Below are 16294 nucleotides of genomic sequence, written 5' to 3' on the forward strand. Positions count from 1 at the left end.
GACCTACTGAGTGTTCTGCGATAAATGAACGGTGGCCGTTCCGTAGACCTACTCGTAGCTTGTCGCGATCAGCGTCTGGCGCGTTTGTTTCAGTGCATTGTTAAAATTTATGTGTACTCGATGGCAATCACGCTGGCGGTATAACGGTCGGGAAATCAATGGTATAAGTGTTGTTTGTGCATGGAACTGGGCTGGCGGATGGCGATGGGCGGAAATGGCGGTAGCTAATGGAATAATGCATTGGGGATTTTTGTGCAATGGTTTTGGTCGGCGGTGAGCGAAAATGGCGGTATAACGGCGGGCGGTTTAACGAGAGTAGACTGTATTATAATTGCACCACTGTTACAATGTTTTTGTGGCTGGGGGGGGCTGGAGATTCTTCACCCTCCAAAGGGGGCTCAACAGGAAAAGACAGAGAACCACTGGCTAGAACCAGAGGAATATGTACAAGGAAAGGCCCACTGGCAATGCATCATAATAAAAATATATTTTTGGCAAATAACAGAACAAATGACCAATCAGAAATTACAATTACTCATGTTACTGTCATGAAGTACATTTTTAATGCTAATATAACTTTTATAAAATATTAAATACATAGTATTTTATAAAATATGTAATTTTCCTTGTGCTTAGACATGCAGATCTGGAGGTATTTTACTCCTTTAGAAGCTAAACGCCTGCATTACTGAGTGAAAAAAGGCTTCCATGATTTACATGGCAGAAAATTAAATGATCTCCTGCGCCAAGACAGCGACTGACTGGTTCATTCCACGCCAGGCGGTCAAGATGAAATGCCAGAGAAGTTAAGTAATTAAAATAATGAACACAAAAGACCCAAATGCAGACATTAATGAACCCCAATTCCAATCACTTCACCCTTGGACACATTTATAAGATATGCTTTATTGATCCCCCGAGGGGGGGAATTCATAATGATAGGACTGATTTAATGTCAAATCCAATTAAAGGGACTGTTGTGTTTGGTTTTCAAAAAAAAAAAAAAAAGTGGAGGTACCTGCACAGATGTGTGTGTGGTAAGAGTCAGCAGGTCTGTTGATGCTGATACCAGACCAGTAATGTTTATGGAAACCTACTGGTTAAGGTTAGTTTAGTAGTTTTAGTCCTGACCTGCATCTGTACCACAGATACTAACTAGAGGTTATACAGTGAGTAGAATAGAATAGAATAGAATAGAATAGAATAGAATAGAATAGAATAGAATAGAATAGAATAGAATAGAATAGAACAGAATAGAATAGAATAGAACAGAACAAAATAGAATAGAACAGAACAGAAGAGAACAAAATAGAATAGAATAGAACAAAATAGAATAGAATAGAATAGAATAGAACAGAATAGAATAGAATAGAACAGAACAAAATAGAATAGAACAGAACAGAAGAGAACAAAATAGAATAGAACAAAATAGAATAGAATAGAATAGAATAGAACAGAACAAAATAGAATAGAACAGAACAGAAGAGAACAAAATAGAATAGAATAGAACAGAACAGAAAAGAATAGAATAGAATAGAATAGAATAGAACAGAATAGAATAGAACAAAATAGAATAGAATACAATAGAACAGAATAGAATAGAACAAAATAGAATAGAATAGAATAGAATAGAACAGAATAGAATAGAACAAAATAGAATAGATAAGAATAGAATACAACAGAATAGAATAGAATAGAATAGAATAGAATAGAATAGAATAGAATAGAATAGAATAGAATAGAATAGAATAAGCTTTACAAAAATGCAACCGTGAAGAGCAACAACATTTTGTTTTTATGCTCTGAAAACAATAAATACATAAAGCAATTTTAAAAGCAGCTAAGTCACTATTTAAGTTATTGATCATATTTCTCTGGTGCATATTGAACAAAGTACTGTTTTTATTGTGTTTTAATAGACTATGTGTGTCTGCATCTATCTATCTATCTATCTATCTATCTATCTATCTATCTATCTATCTATCTATCTATCTATCTATCTATCTATCTATCTATCTATCTATCTATCTATCTATCTATCTATCTATCTATCTATCTATCTATCTATTATTAGGTGTAATGTTCAGTAATGAGTGCAGTTGTAAATATCAAGTGTTATAAATAAATACAGAGCGAGCAGAGCAAGTAGTACTATTTTACCTATTATACTAAAATCATTTTTTGTTTGTTTTTCAATAACTTTAGACTTAATTTAATCTTAACATTCTACACTGGTAATTCGACTCTTGGTTACATACAATTTCACCATCATAACACTTTATTAAATAAATTAAGTGTAAACTTTTTACACCTAAGCTCATTAAAATCCCCAGACCTTAAACTGCATATTTTTGGTCCAAACAGCACTAAATTAATTTAGACAATTAGGAAGATGTAATTATGACAAAAACAAACAAAGGGGTTAAAATCACAGACCAGAATATATAATACTGACAATAAACCCAGTCTGAGAACAACTTAAAGGAGTACTTTCCAAAACCCAAACTAATTTATAAATATTTTAGACACTTAGGTGCAATAATTAACTGTAAAGCCTTCATTAATGTAATAATTGAAATGAGTCCAGACAGTGGACACTTACACATTATGGAGGACGCACCACCCACAGTGGGGGTCTCCAGATCCCAGACAGGCTCCACAGGATGTGTACTGCTCACAGCTCTCCACCGGCACACGGCTGACCTGGGAACCAAACATGCAGAAAAACACACACACACTTGAGTGGTTAATGTGTGAACACGGAGGCTGGATGCATCACCTTTCAAACACTTCATACACACTTTACACACACTTTACACACACACTATAGGCTCTGAATGTACTGGAGGAGTCCTGAGCCTGGAACATGAGATTAAAGAAACAAACCCACTGTGACTATCAGAGATAAACAGTTCTGGAGGTGATGCTCACAACTGTACACAAGAGTAAATGGAGGGGGTGGGGGTGGGGGGTTCAGGCTTGAACACATGTAAACACACATACGGGTTAAGAGATTACATCCTGTGACAAACTTTGCTCCTTGTAATAAACTGCCCACAGCTGTTGTTGTCGAGTGGATCAGAAAATATAGATGCAGACCAGCACTTTACTGTACAAAATATGAACAGAATGTTAGAAATAAACAAATAAATAAGTAAGTAAGTAAGTAAGTATTGTAAATAAGTTGCTGTAAAAATGGAAAAGAGGAAAAGTCAATTAATGATAGAAGAGAGACAGACCATCAGAACACTTAAAAATGCAGGTCTGTCCTCTAGAGAAATGTCTCGAAAATCGATGCTACCGATTCCTACAGGTGTCCCAACATTTGTGAATTCTTTCCAACCCCTTCTGTCTGCATAAAAGTAGTGTTGGAACACACTTTGGTACCATACCGTTGGGAGCATTATTTGAACAGTATTGTACTGCAGAAAGTAGTGTGTTAATATAAAAATGGCGAGGAAAAGACAATTAACGATAAAAGAGAGACAGATCATCAGAACACTGAAAAATGTAGGTCTGTCCTACGGAGAAATGTCCAAGAAAGTCCAGGTGTCAGTAAGTCCAGTTTCCTTCACCATCCAAAGGCACTCAGAAACTGGAGGAAATGCTGACAGGAAGAGGTCTGGCAGAGCCGAAGACACAACAGAATCAGAAGACAAATTCATGACAGTCAACAGCTGGAGTGATAGGAGACTGACAGGACAACAGCTGAAAGCACAGTGAAGATAGTGGTCGTAGGAAGCAAGTCTGAGTTTACACTGTGAACAGAAGACTTCCAGTTGCAGGTTTGATGGGTCGAGTTGCAGCAAGAAAGCCATTGCTGAGACTTCAGAAGAAGAAAAAGAGGCTTGGCTGGGCCATGAAACACCACCAGTGGACTACTGAAGACTGGAAGAAGGTGTTATGGACGGCTAATTTATGTTTTCTCGGCTAACGATCGATCCGGTTGTCGAAGAAGGAAATAAAAGACACGTAAGCTTGGCATCAATGAATCGATGGTGAGATGTTGGAGACGGGGCGGGTGTAGCTTATGGTCAGGTGCAGCCAATAGTCCAGAAAGTACGGTATGAATATAGATACTTCCAGTTCATAACTTTCCAAAATAACTCACTTATCCAGAACTCTATCATGTAGCTCATTTGAAGAACATTAACATTTTTGCCTTGACCGTCAAAGAGATTTTTGCTCCAACTTTTATTCTACTAATATTCTGCTGCCAACTGTGAATTTAAAAAAAATATAGAAATATTTACAAAAAATGGAAGTAACGTGGGGGGAAAAAAATCATGAGACAGAAAACATCACCTTCATTTACATAAAAAAACAAGAATCCTTGGACAACATGTTTCCACAAGAGTCTTCATCAAACCATGAAAGAACTACATTTTTTTTAATGCTTCTGGATTTATTACAAAGATGTTTGGATATTTGAGGGTTAAAACTGGGTGTTTTTGTATCACACTACCACCGTAATTTCCAGTCTATAAGCCGTGGCTCAAAAATGATGCGGCTAATTTATGTTTTCTGGGCTAACAATCAGTCCAGTTGTCGAAGAAGCTTGGCATCAATGAATCGATGGTGAGATGTTGGAAACGGGGCGGGTGTAGCTTATGGTCAGGTGCAGCCAATACTCCGGAAAGTACGGTATGAATATAGATACTTCCAGTTCATAACTTTCCAATATAACTCACTTATCCAGAACTCTATCATGTAGCTCATTTGCAGAACATTAACATTTTTGCCTTGACCGTCAAAGAGATTTTTGCTCCAACTGGGCATGAAAAACACATTTATTCTACTAATATTCTGCTGCCAACTGTAAATTTAAAAAAAAATATAGAAATATTTACAAAAAATGGAAGTAACGTGGGGAAAAAAATCATGAGATCGAAAACATCACCTTCATTTACATATAAAAATAAGAATCCTTGGACAACATGTTTCCACAAGAGTCTTCATCAAACCATGAAAGAACTACATTATTTTAATGCTTCTGGATTTATTACAAAGATATTTGGATATTTGAGGGTTAAAATTGGGTGTTTTTGTATCACACTACCGTAATTTCCAGTCTATAAGCCGTGGCTCAAAAATGATGCGGCTAATTTATGTTTTCTGGGCTAACGATCGATCCGGTTGTCGAAGAAGGAAATAGAGCTCCTGCACGTAACCTTGGCATCAATGAATCGATGATGAGATGTTGGAGAAGGGGCGGGTGTAGCTTATGGTCAGGTGCAGCCAATAGTCCGGAAAGTACGGTATGAATATAGATACTTCCAGTTCATAACTTTCCAAAATAACTCACTTTTCCAGAACTCTGTCATGTAGCTCATTTGCAGAACATTACCATTTTTGCCTTGACTGTCAAAACTGGGCATTAAAAACATTTATTCTACTAATATTCTGCTGCCAACTGTAAATTAAAAAAAAAAATAGAAATATTTACAAAAAATGGAAGTAACGTGGGAAAAAAAAATCATGAGATCGAAAACATCACCTTCATTTACATATAAAAATAAGAATCCTTGGACAACATGTTTCCACAAGAGTCTTCATCAAACCATGAAAGAACTACATTATTTTAATGCTTCTGGATTTATTACAAAGATGTTTGGATATTTGAGGGTTAAAACTGGGTGTTTTTGTATCACACTACCACCATAATTTTCGGTCTATAAGCCGTGGCTCAAAAATGATGCGACTAATTTATGTTTTCTGGGCTAACGATCAGTCCAGTTGTCGAAGAAGCTTGGCATCAATGAATCGATGGTGAGATGTTGGAGATGGGGCGGGTGTAGCTTATGGTCAGGTACAGCCAATAGTCCGGAAAGTACGGTATGAATATAGATACTTCCAGTTCATAACTTTCCAATATAACTCACTTATCCAGAACTCTATCATGTAGCTCATTTGCAGAACATTAACATTTTTGCCTTGACCGTCAAAGAGATTTTTGCTCCAACTGGGCATGAAAAACACATTTATTCTACTAATATTCTGCTGCCAACTGTAAATTAAAAAAAAAAAAAAGAAATATTTACAAAAAATGGAAGTAACGTGGGGAAAAAAATCATGAGATCGAAAACATCACCTTCATTTACATATAAAAATAAGAATCCTTGGACAACATGTTTCCACAAGAGTCTTCATCAAACCATGAAAGAACTACATTATTTTAATGCTTCTGGATTTATTACAAAGATATTTGGATATTTGAGGGTTAAAATTGGGTGTTTTTGTATCACACTACCGTAATTTCCAGTCTATAAGCCGTGGCTCAAAAATGATGCGGCTAATTTATGTTTTCTGGGCTAACGATCGATCCGGTTGTCGAAGAAGGAAATAGAGCTCCTGCACGTAACCTTGGCATCAATGAATCGATGATGAGATGTTGGAGAAGGGGCGGGTGTAGCTTATGGTCAGGTGCAGCCAATAGTCCGGAAAGTACGGTATGAATATAGATACTTCCAGTTCATAACTTTCCAAAATAACTCACTTTTCCAGAACTCTGTCATGTAGCTCATTTGCAGAACATTACCATTTTTGCCTTGACTGTCAAAACTGGGCATTAAAAACATTTATTCTACTAATGTTCTGCTGCCAACTGTAAATAAAAAAAAAAAAAGAAATATTTACAAAAAATGGAAGTAACGTGGAAAAAAAAAAATCATGAGATAGAAAACATCACCTTCATTTACATAAAAAACCAAGAATCCTTGGACAACATGTTTCCACAAGAGTCTTCATCAAACCATGAAAGAACTACATTTTTTTTTAATGCTTCTGGATTTATTACAAAGAATATGTCATTGTACTCAACGGTATTTAGATAAACATCAAGGATTACTCCTTTTGTCCACCGCCATCTGTGTGTCTGCGCGACGGAGATAAGATGAAACTTTAATGATCTCTGTGGGGAAATCGGAGAACTTCGGTGTTAACAAGGACATCAAACAATGCAGCAGAAATCCACCTGTCTCTACGATTGCGACCGAAGAAATATGTGGGGGGGGGGGGGGGGGGGGTGCGAGACAGACAGGAAGTATTACCGAGGTGTCCATTTGTCTTTGCAGTTATCATTAAACACACGTTTTCTGCTGCTGCCTGCATTTTCAGCATCCGCCATCTGTCTGTGTGATTATCAGGAGACAGGAGTTACCTTGAATTTCACCCAGGTTGTGGAATATTCTTAAGGGGGGAGGGAATATCCTTTAAGAGAACATTGTGAATAGGCTTTAATCAACCTGCATGCTCAGGTTTGCTCTGCTCTCTCTTAAATCTCCAAAATCTCCGGTGTATCAGCATCCGTGTGTTTTATCTCACTTTGCTGGATGCTATTTGCCGGTGACAGACGGATCGGCAGACAGGAAACCGCCTCAGGCAAACAAACACACACACACACAAACACACACTGGCAAACACACACCAGTGAGGAAAGTTACGAGCGGACTAAAACATGTTTGTGTGCCAGAGTTTGGGACAAGTTTTCTGGGGCACTTGTATTTAAGTACTTAAATACATCACTGACCACCCAAGACACGTTCACACACACATGAGGACGCGAACGCACGTACACACGCACGCGCAAACACACACCTGCAGCTGCCTGGTCCAGGTAAAGTACGACATCAATAACACTGCAGAGGCAGGGGGCACACCAGGTGAGCTGGAAGGTGCTGAGGCTGAATTCTAATGGCAGCTGCAGGCACAGCAGTGGAGACACCTTCAAAGAGGAAACTCTGCCTTCAGGATTTTTTCTACTTTTCAACCTTCAAACGCTAAATCACATGTTATTTGTTTTCGTTTGTTTGTTTGTTTGTTTTTTTATAACCAGGACAACTGCCGCATAAATAATTAGGAAAAATAAACACATCCGTCGTCTGTCAGTACATACTTTTCTTTTTGAACTGTGATGTTTTCATCCAATCAGAGCTTCACTGAACATCACACCTCACAGATTCATGCTTCTCCTCCTGCTTCACCATCCGTCCATTAAATGACTCCCACTGTATGGAGCATCCTCTGACTACTTCCTGCAGAGTACTGGCCTAGAATCCACTCTAGAAGTGGCTCATCACAGCAAAAAGACTGTGTCAAAACTTTAGTTTGACTAAACAAGAGGGAAGGAATGTTTTCATACTACATATTGTACATTTGCACCAAGGTTATACAGGGTGGGGAAGCAAAATTTACAATGAATATTTAGTTGTTTTTTCTCAGCAGGCACTACGTCAATTGTTTTGAAACCAAACATACACTGATGTCATAATCATACCTAACACTATTATCCATACCTTTTCAGAAACTTTTGCCCATATGAGTAATCAGGAAAGCAAACATCAAAGAGTGTGTGATTTGCTGAATGCACTCGTCACACCAAAGGAGATTTCAAAAATAGTTGGAGTGTCCATAAAGACTGTTTATAATGGAAAGAAGAGAATGACTATGAGCAAAACTATTACGAGAAAGTCTGGAAGATACTATTAAAGAAGAATGGGAGAAGTTGTCACCCGAATATTTGAGGAACACTTGCGCAAGTTTCAGGAAGCGTGTGAAGGCAGTTATTGAGAAAGAAGGAGGACACATAGAATAAAAACATTTTCTATTATGTACATTTTCTTGTGGCAAATTAATTCTCATGACTTTCAATAAACTAATTGGTCATACACTGTCTTTCAATCCCTGCCTCAAAATATTGTAAATTTTGCTTCCCCACCCTGTAATAGTTTTGGATTTTTCATTATAGTTTAGTTTTATTTAGTTTTAACTTTTTTTTTTCTCTAATTCAGCTCGTTTTAATTAGTTTTTAAAGCAGGTTTGCTAGTTTTTATTAGTTTTCATTTTTTTCCTAAATGCTTAGTTTTAGTTTAGTTTTAGTATTAATTTTAGTTTGTCGTATCTTCTCCGTCGCGTTCAAAATAAATCCCAGATAGGACTCTGCTGCTTTCTCCCAACTTTAGTTTCCATGTTTCCAGGTAAAGTTCGGACAAGAAGACAACTGTAAACCGCAAGTGACGGACCATGAAGTGTCGTATGGTGCCGCTAGCTAAAATTGCTTAAGGGAAATAAATCGATTTCGTATCAATCTGACGTTGACAAAGACGAAACTAAGGGAATTTCAACCATAATTTTTTTTATACGTTTTAGTTAGTTTTGTAAACACACAACATAGTTTCAGTTAGTTGTTGTTTTTTTCTTTTAATTATAGTTTTTATTTATTTCACTTAACAAAAATGTTTTTTTCAATTCTAGTTTTCGTCATTTCGTTAGTTTTCGTTAACGATAATAACCTTGATTTGTATACACCACTGGTCGCAGTAAAAACACATTTGACTGGACCGTCGTTAGCTTTGATTATGGGACACATGGTATCGTTAATCCTCCACAACACTTCTGTAATGAATGAATCACATTTAAAAGAATGTCTAAAACTAAGGTATTCAATAAATATAAAATATCTAGATAAAATAAGCCAATTATCAGTGTGAATCTATGATTTTGAATGAAAAGGTAGGCATAAATAAGCTGTTGCTTCTGCCTACACCTTTCAATGTAGAAATCAAAAACTGTATGCATGTATATATTATGTTTTGGTAAATGGACAAAAAAATTACTTATTTACTTACTTACTTAAAATCACAATAAAAGTCACGGTATTTCTTTCTTTCCATACTAGAGAACCATAAAGTCTGGGGATTCATCAGGTACTTATGATAGAACTACAGTTATATAATGAACAAATCCATTGAAGAGTAAAAAATATGGTATTAAATTTGGTTTACATGTTGTTTTGTCATTTTATTGTATGAAAAAAACCTTAGAACCAAATATCCACCACTGACCAAAACCATCAACTGATGCAAACGGTTTAATACCTGTTGATCCACTAATCCTGTCAATATGTGTAAATAATTGGTGTAAAATACAGTTTGTCATCTTTTCATAGTCATCAGATATGACCCATTTGGACGTTCAGAGGTTTCATAGTTACCATGGAAACACTGTCATCTTCTACAGCATTGATTCACCACTAAAACTCATGGAGTTTAATAAATGACAGTGGATGGAGAGACTTTTTTATGTTCAGTTATTGATAGACTTTACAGAAAAACTCACTTTTTCTTCAGTTTTCTCTGTTTCTGATATAATAACCCTCAACTTTAATTTGAACTTTCATGAACATCTACATGATCAGTGAATTAAATATAGGAAAATACATGATTTTCACTAATAAAAACAAACACTCAGAGGATAATATTATGATAAATGATATTAAATCACTTAAGAAAGGTTAAACAGAGAGAAAAATGTATTTGGGAGCTGCCATAAAAGTAGCACTGGGTCTTTATGGGTTAATGATGAGAAAGTCAGACCGCTGTCTACACTCAGATTCTCAGTGTGGTTCAACTACAATACCTGCAAGGGGCGGGGCTTGTTGTGCCTGCCACCACTTGTCTTTTTTTTATTTTTTTTATTTTTTTTAATGAAATTGCACTTTAACTGTCATTTAAAATGGTATTAATAACATTATAGTCACCAAATATCCAATCCAATCCAACTCTATTTGTAAAGCACTTTAAAAACAACCACAGTGGACCAAAGTGCTGTACAGATGAATAAATAAAACCAAAATAAAAGAATAAAATATGAGAATAGATTAAAAGACATAGAACTGTAGAACAAAGAAAACAGTGCTGTGCAGAAGAATAAATAAAACCAAAATAAAAGAATAAAATACAAGAATAGATTAAAAAACATAAAAAGCTGTACAATTCAAAAACAACAAAAATAAGAACAATAAACCAATACCAAATAAAATGGAATAAAAATAATACATTAAAGTGCTGGGCTCTTCTAGTGAGTCTATTGCTGCGTTTCCACGACGTGGAACCAGCTCGGCTCGACTCAACTCAGGTACCAGGTCCTATTCCTGGCGACCGTTTCCATTACAGGCTACTACAGACTTTACAGTACCTGGACGTCATAGCGATGTAGCGCGTTACTTCCGTGTCATCCGCTCGGAGAGTTGCTGATAAAACTCGCTCGTTTCGTGTTGTCTTGCCAAACTCATGCAGAATTTTTACGTCTGAATCTCCTCGACAAACCATGGTATAGTTTTGCGGGCTGTCATCATGTGGATTAACCTACCGCTAGGGATGGGAATCGAGAACCGGTTCCCAGTAGCTCGATTCCTTGGAATCGTTTGTGTGCCTGCTTAACGATTCTGCTTATCGATTCCGCCTTCGCTGTACATGCGCGATGACGTCACATGTACACTGCATTGTTTTGGTCAGAACGTAGCCAACATGGTGTTGAGGCAGAAACGGTCTAAAAAGACGACACCAGGTCCACTTACTTGGAACACTGTCAAAGCTTCCATGTCTTCAAAAGGGTGGAATCCCTCCAATATCCTCAAACATTTGTCCACAGCATGTGATTCATTTACAGGAATGTCACGTCTTTGATTCGCTACTTAGTGGTGCTTGTAAATGCAGAGTGAACACCAGGCTGGTTCCGGTTCCGGTGTGGGCAACAAATATCATAACTCCTCAAATACAAGTTTCCGAATGTAAGAAGGGAAAGGAAATGAGGTGCACAACAACGGGAGACAAGCCGAGCCGAGTCGAATCGGTTCCACGTTGTAGAAATGTGGCAGTAGAGGAATTAGTAAAGCCTCTTTAGTTTCACTTTCAATCCCCGAACCGGGCCGGCGTCATCTGTTCTTATTATTTGTACATACTGTATATGTTATATTTTCTGTGCAGAGATGGAAATTTAAAAGACAGTTAATGCAAACACACCCGTTTGTACTCTTTTATTCCCTCATCCAATGAGAATCGATAAGGAATCGGATCGATAAGCAATATCGATAATGGAATCGGAATCAGTAAATACATAACGATTCCCATCCCTACCTACCGCTATATTTGCTGTCAACTTCCGCATCTGTTTTTTGTAAAACGGCGGGTCACAGAGACGACTCTCTGACCAATCAGCGGTCTGCAGTGTTTAAACATCATGTTTTAGTATCTGGTCCCCAGTCCTGGAACCTCGCCGGAGGTGATACCAAAAAAACTAGTATCGGGAACCAGATTCCAGGTCCTTGTTTGTAATGGAAACTCAAAAAGGCCGAGTCGAGCCGAGCCGATACCATGTAGTGGAAACGCGGCATATTTAAGTGAAAAACTCAACATAGTGCAGATCCTGTTGACAGTTTCCTCACATTGTGGTACTATGACCTCCCAGTCCACTTTTGATGACATCATTCTGTGCTGTGACAGACTAATACCACTATCTCAGGGTGCTGCCAGTGTTTGTTTCACTTCCAAATATCTAAGAATAAATCTGGTGTTCCCACTTTCTTCACACTGTGTTCTATTTTTTATTTTTTTTATTTTTTTCTAATGACACTGTCTCTGCACAACACATTTCATGGCTTTCACAAATGTTAGCTTGTTGCTATGATAAGCATGCAGCACACAGAGAAGGAGTAATTAAGTGGCTGCGGGTGCACTGATTAATTTGCAGGCTTATTTTACTTTCAAGTCACTATCTTACTGCAAATGTGACAGAGTGATTAAGCAAGATGCAGCACAGCTTTTTTGCTGAATCATACGGTTTCGTGGAAGCCCTGTGGTGGCGTTCAGAGGCAGAGCTGTGGTCCTAATCCTGCTGGTGGGGGTGGGACTCATCTGCCTTTAGACTGTCACTGTACGGCAGTGGTTCGCAACCTTTTTTGGCTCATGACCCCATTTTAATATCACAAATTTCAGGCGACCCCAGACATTCAAAATACAGCCTTTTTTTGGGGGGGCTAAAATTAATTTGTTTTGATCATGTAATAGTTTGCTATACTATGTTGCAAATAAATGCTAATTTTAGACAACATTTAGACTATATAATGTAATTTTTTATTAGTCAATTTATTTATTTATTTTTTTTTAATATACTATTAGAAATTTCAGGCAACCCCAGATATTCAAAACACAGACATTTTATTTTTGGCTAAAATTAATTAGTTTTTGATCGTGTAATAGTTTGCTATAATATGTTGCAAATAAATGCTAATTTTAGACAACATTTAGACTATATAATGACAATTTTTATTAGTCAGTTTTAATTATTTATTTTTTAAAAATAAACTATTAAAAATTTCAGGTGACCCCAGACATTCAAAATACAGACATTTTATTTTTGGCTAAAATTAATTAGTTTTTGATCGTGTAATAGTTTGCTATACTATGTTGCAAATAAACGCTAATTTTAGACAACATTTAGACTATATAATGTAATTTTTTATTAGTCAATTTAATTTTTTTTTTTTTTTAATATACTATTAGAAATTTCAGGCGACCCCAGATATTCAAAACACAGACATTTTATTTTTGGCTAAAATTAATTAGTTTTTGATCGTGTAATAGTTTGCTATAATATGTTGCAAATAAATGCTAATTTTAGACAACATTTAGACTATATCATGACAATTTTTATTAGTCAGTTTTAATTATTTATTTTTTTAAAATAAACTATTAAAAATTTCAGGTGACCCCAGACATTCAAAATACAGACATTTTATTTTTGGCTAAAATTAATTAGTTTTTGATCGTGTAATAGTTTGCTATACTATGTTGCAAATAAATGCAAATTTTAGACAACATTTAGACTATAAAATGTAAATTTTTATTAGCAAGTTTTATTTATTTATTTATTTATTTTAATAAACTATTAGAAATTTCAGGCGACCCCAGATATTCAAAACACTGACATTTTATTTTTAGCTAAAATTAATTTGTTTTCGATCATGTAATAGTTTGCTATAATATGTTGCAAATAAATGCTAATTTTAGACAACATTTAGACTATATAATGTGAATTTTTTTTAGTCAGTTTTAATTTTTTTTTTTTTTTAAATAAACTATTAGAAATTTCAGGTGACCCCAGACATTCAAAACACAGACATTTTATTTTTGGCTAAAATTAATTTGTTTTTGATTGTGTAATAGTTTGCTATAACATGTTGCAAATAAACGTTTTTAGGCAACATTTAGGCTATATAATGTAAATTTTTATTAGTAAGTTTTAATTATTTATCAATTACTAGAAATTTCAGGCGACCCCATTTGAATTCCAGGTGACCCCATGTGGGGTCCCGACCCCAAGGTTGAAAATCACTGCTGTTTGGCCTCTAATGTTTTCCTGACCCACAAAATGGGTTTTCACTGAGCTGTGTTGTTCTAAAACAGGGGTGTCAAACATATGGCCCATGGACCAAAAACAGACCGCCACAGGTTCCAATCCGGCCTGCGGGATGGATTTAAAAAGTGTAAATATTACACTAAAGACATTAGCAGTCAAGGGTGTTGAACTCGTTTTAGTTCAGGTTCCACATACAGACCAATGTGATCTCAAGTAAAATAAAAGCATAATAACCTATAAATAAAGACAACTCCAGATTTTCTCTTTGTTTTAATGCAAAAAAAAACCAAACAAAAACATTAAATTATGAAAATATTTACATGAACAAACTATCCTTTAACAATAAACTGTAAATAAAAAATATGAACGTGAAAAGTCTAAAGAAATTAAGTGCAATTTTAACAATATTCTACCTGTTACAACACATTTTGTGCCTTTATAGATCCGATCAGTAATGCACATGTATAAATGATAAGTTGAGGCATAATATTGTTAAAATAGTGCTTAATTTTTAAGAAATGTCAGTTTTTTCAGGTTATTCAAATCTTTTTTGGTGAGATATTTTGTAACTGCAAATACTTTTATAATTTAATGTGATTTTTTTGCTTTGCTTTTGGTTTATTGTCTTGTGCTGCTGTATTTCTGAATTTCCCCCTTGAGGGATCAGTAACGTATATCACATCTTATCTTATCTTATCTTATCTTATCTTATCTTATCTTATCTTATCTTATCTTATCTTATCTTATCACATCGCATCTTATGTTATCTTATCTTACCGTATCATATTTTTTCCTATAGTATCGTATCGTATCTTATCTTGTCTTATCTTATCTTATCGTAGTGTAGCGTATCACATCGCATCTTATGTTATCTTACCGTATCATATTTTTCCTATAGTATCGTATCTTATCTTATTGTATCTTATCTTACTGTATCATATCATATCGTTTCTTATCTTGTCGCAGCATAGCGTATTGCATCTTATGCTATCTTATCTTACCGTATCATATTTTTCCTATAGTATCGTATCATATCCTATCTTACCATATCTTATCTTATCTTATCTTATCTTATCTTATCTTATCTTATCTTATCTTACCATATAGTATCTTATCTTATCGTAGCGTATCGCATCACATCACATCTTATGTTATCTTATCTTACCATATCATATTTTTTCCTATAGTAACATATCTTATCTTACCGTATCTTATCTCATCTCATCTTATCATCATATCGTATCATATCGTATCGTATCTTATCTTATCTTATTTTATCTTATCTCATCGTATCTTTTCTTATCTTATCTTATTTTATCTTATCTTATCTTATCGTAGTGTAGCGTATCACATCGCATCGCATCTTATGTTATCTTACCGTATCATATTTTTCCTATAGTATCGTATCTTATCTTATCTTACTGTATCATATCATCTCGTATCATTTCTTATCTTGTCGTAGCATAGCGTATTGCATCTTATGTTATCTTATCTTACCGTATCATATTTTTTCCTATAGTAACATATCTTATCTTACCGTATCTTATCTCATCTCATCTTATCATCATATCATATCGTATCGTATCGTATCTTATCTTATCTCATCGTATCTTTTCTTATCTTATCTTATCTTATCGTAGTGTAGCGTATCACATCGCATCTTATGTTATCTTACCGTATCATATTTTTCCTATAGTATCGTATCATATCCTATCTTACCATATCTTATCTTATCTTATCTTACCATATAGTATCTTATCGTAGCGTATTGCATCACATCACATCTTATGTTATCTTATCTTACCATATCATATTTTTTCCTATAGTAACATATCTTATCTTACCGTATCTTATCTCATCTCATCTTATCATCATATCGTATCATATCCTATCGTATCTTATCTTATCTCATCGTATCTTTTCTTATCTTATCTTATCTTATCGTAGTGTAGCGTATCACATCGCATCTTATGTTATATTACCGTATCATATTTTTCCTATAGTATCGTATCTTATCTTATCTTACTGTATCATATCATATTGTATCATTCTTATCTTGTCGTAGCATAGCGTATTGCATCTTATGTTATCTTATCTT

The 16294-nt window shown here is 35.3% G+C and overlaps 1 protein-coding gene across 1 annotated transcript in view; it reads right to left on the minus strand.

The window, feature by feature from the left end:
* LOC115422428 (plexin-A1-like) overlaps nucleotides 1–16294 on the minus strand; it is an 837453-nt gene that overhangs the window by 356307 nt on the left and 464852 nt on the right. Inside the window, 1 exon segment of the mRNA XM_030138774.1 lies at nucleotides 2603–2703. Coding sequence (XP_029994634.1) covers nucleotides 2603–2703 — 101 coding nt within the window.

Source organism: Sphaeramia orbicularis, chromosome 7 (genome assembly GCF_902148855.1).
Source record: "Sphaeramia orbicularis chromosome 7, fSphaOr1.1, whole genome shotgun sequence".
In the NCBI taxonomy this organism is placed as follows: domain Eukaryota; kingdom Metazoa; phylum Chordata; class Actinopteri; order Kurtiformes; family Apogonidae; genus Sphaeramia; species Sphaeramia orbicularis.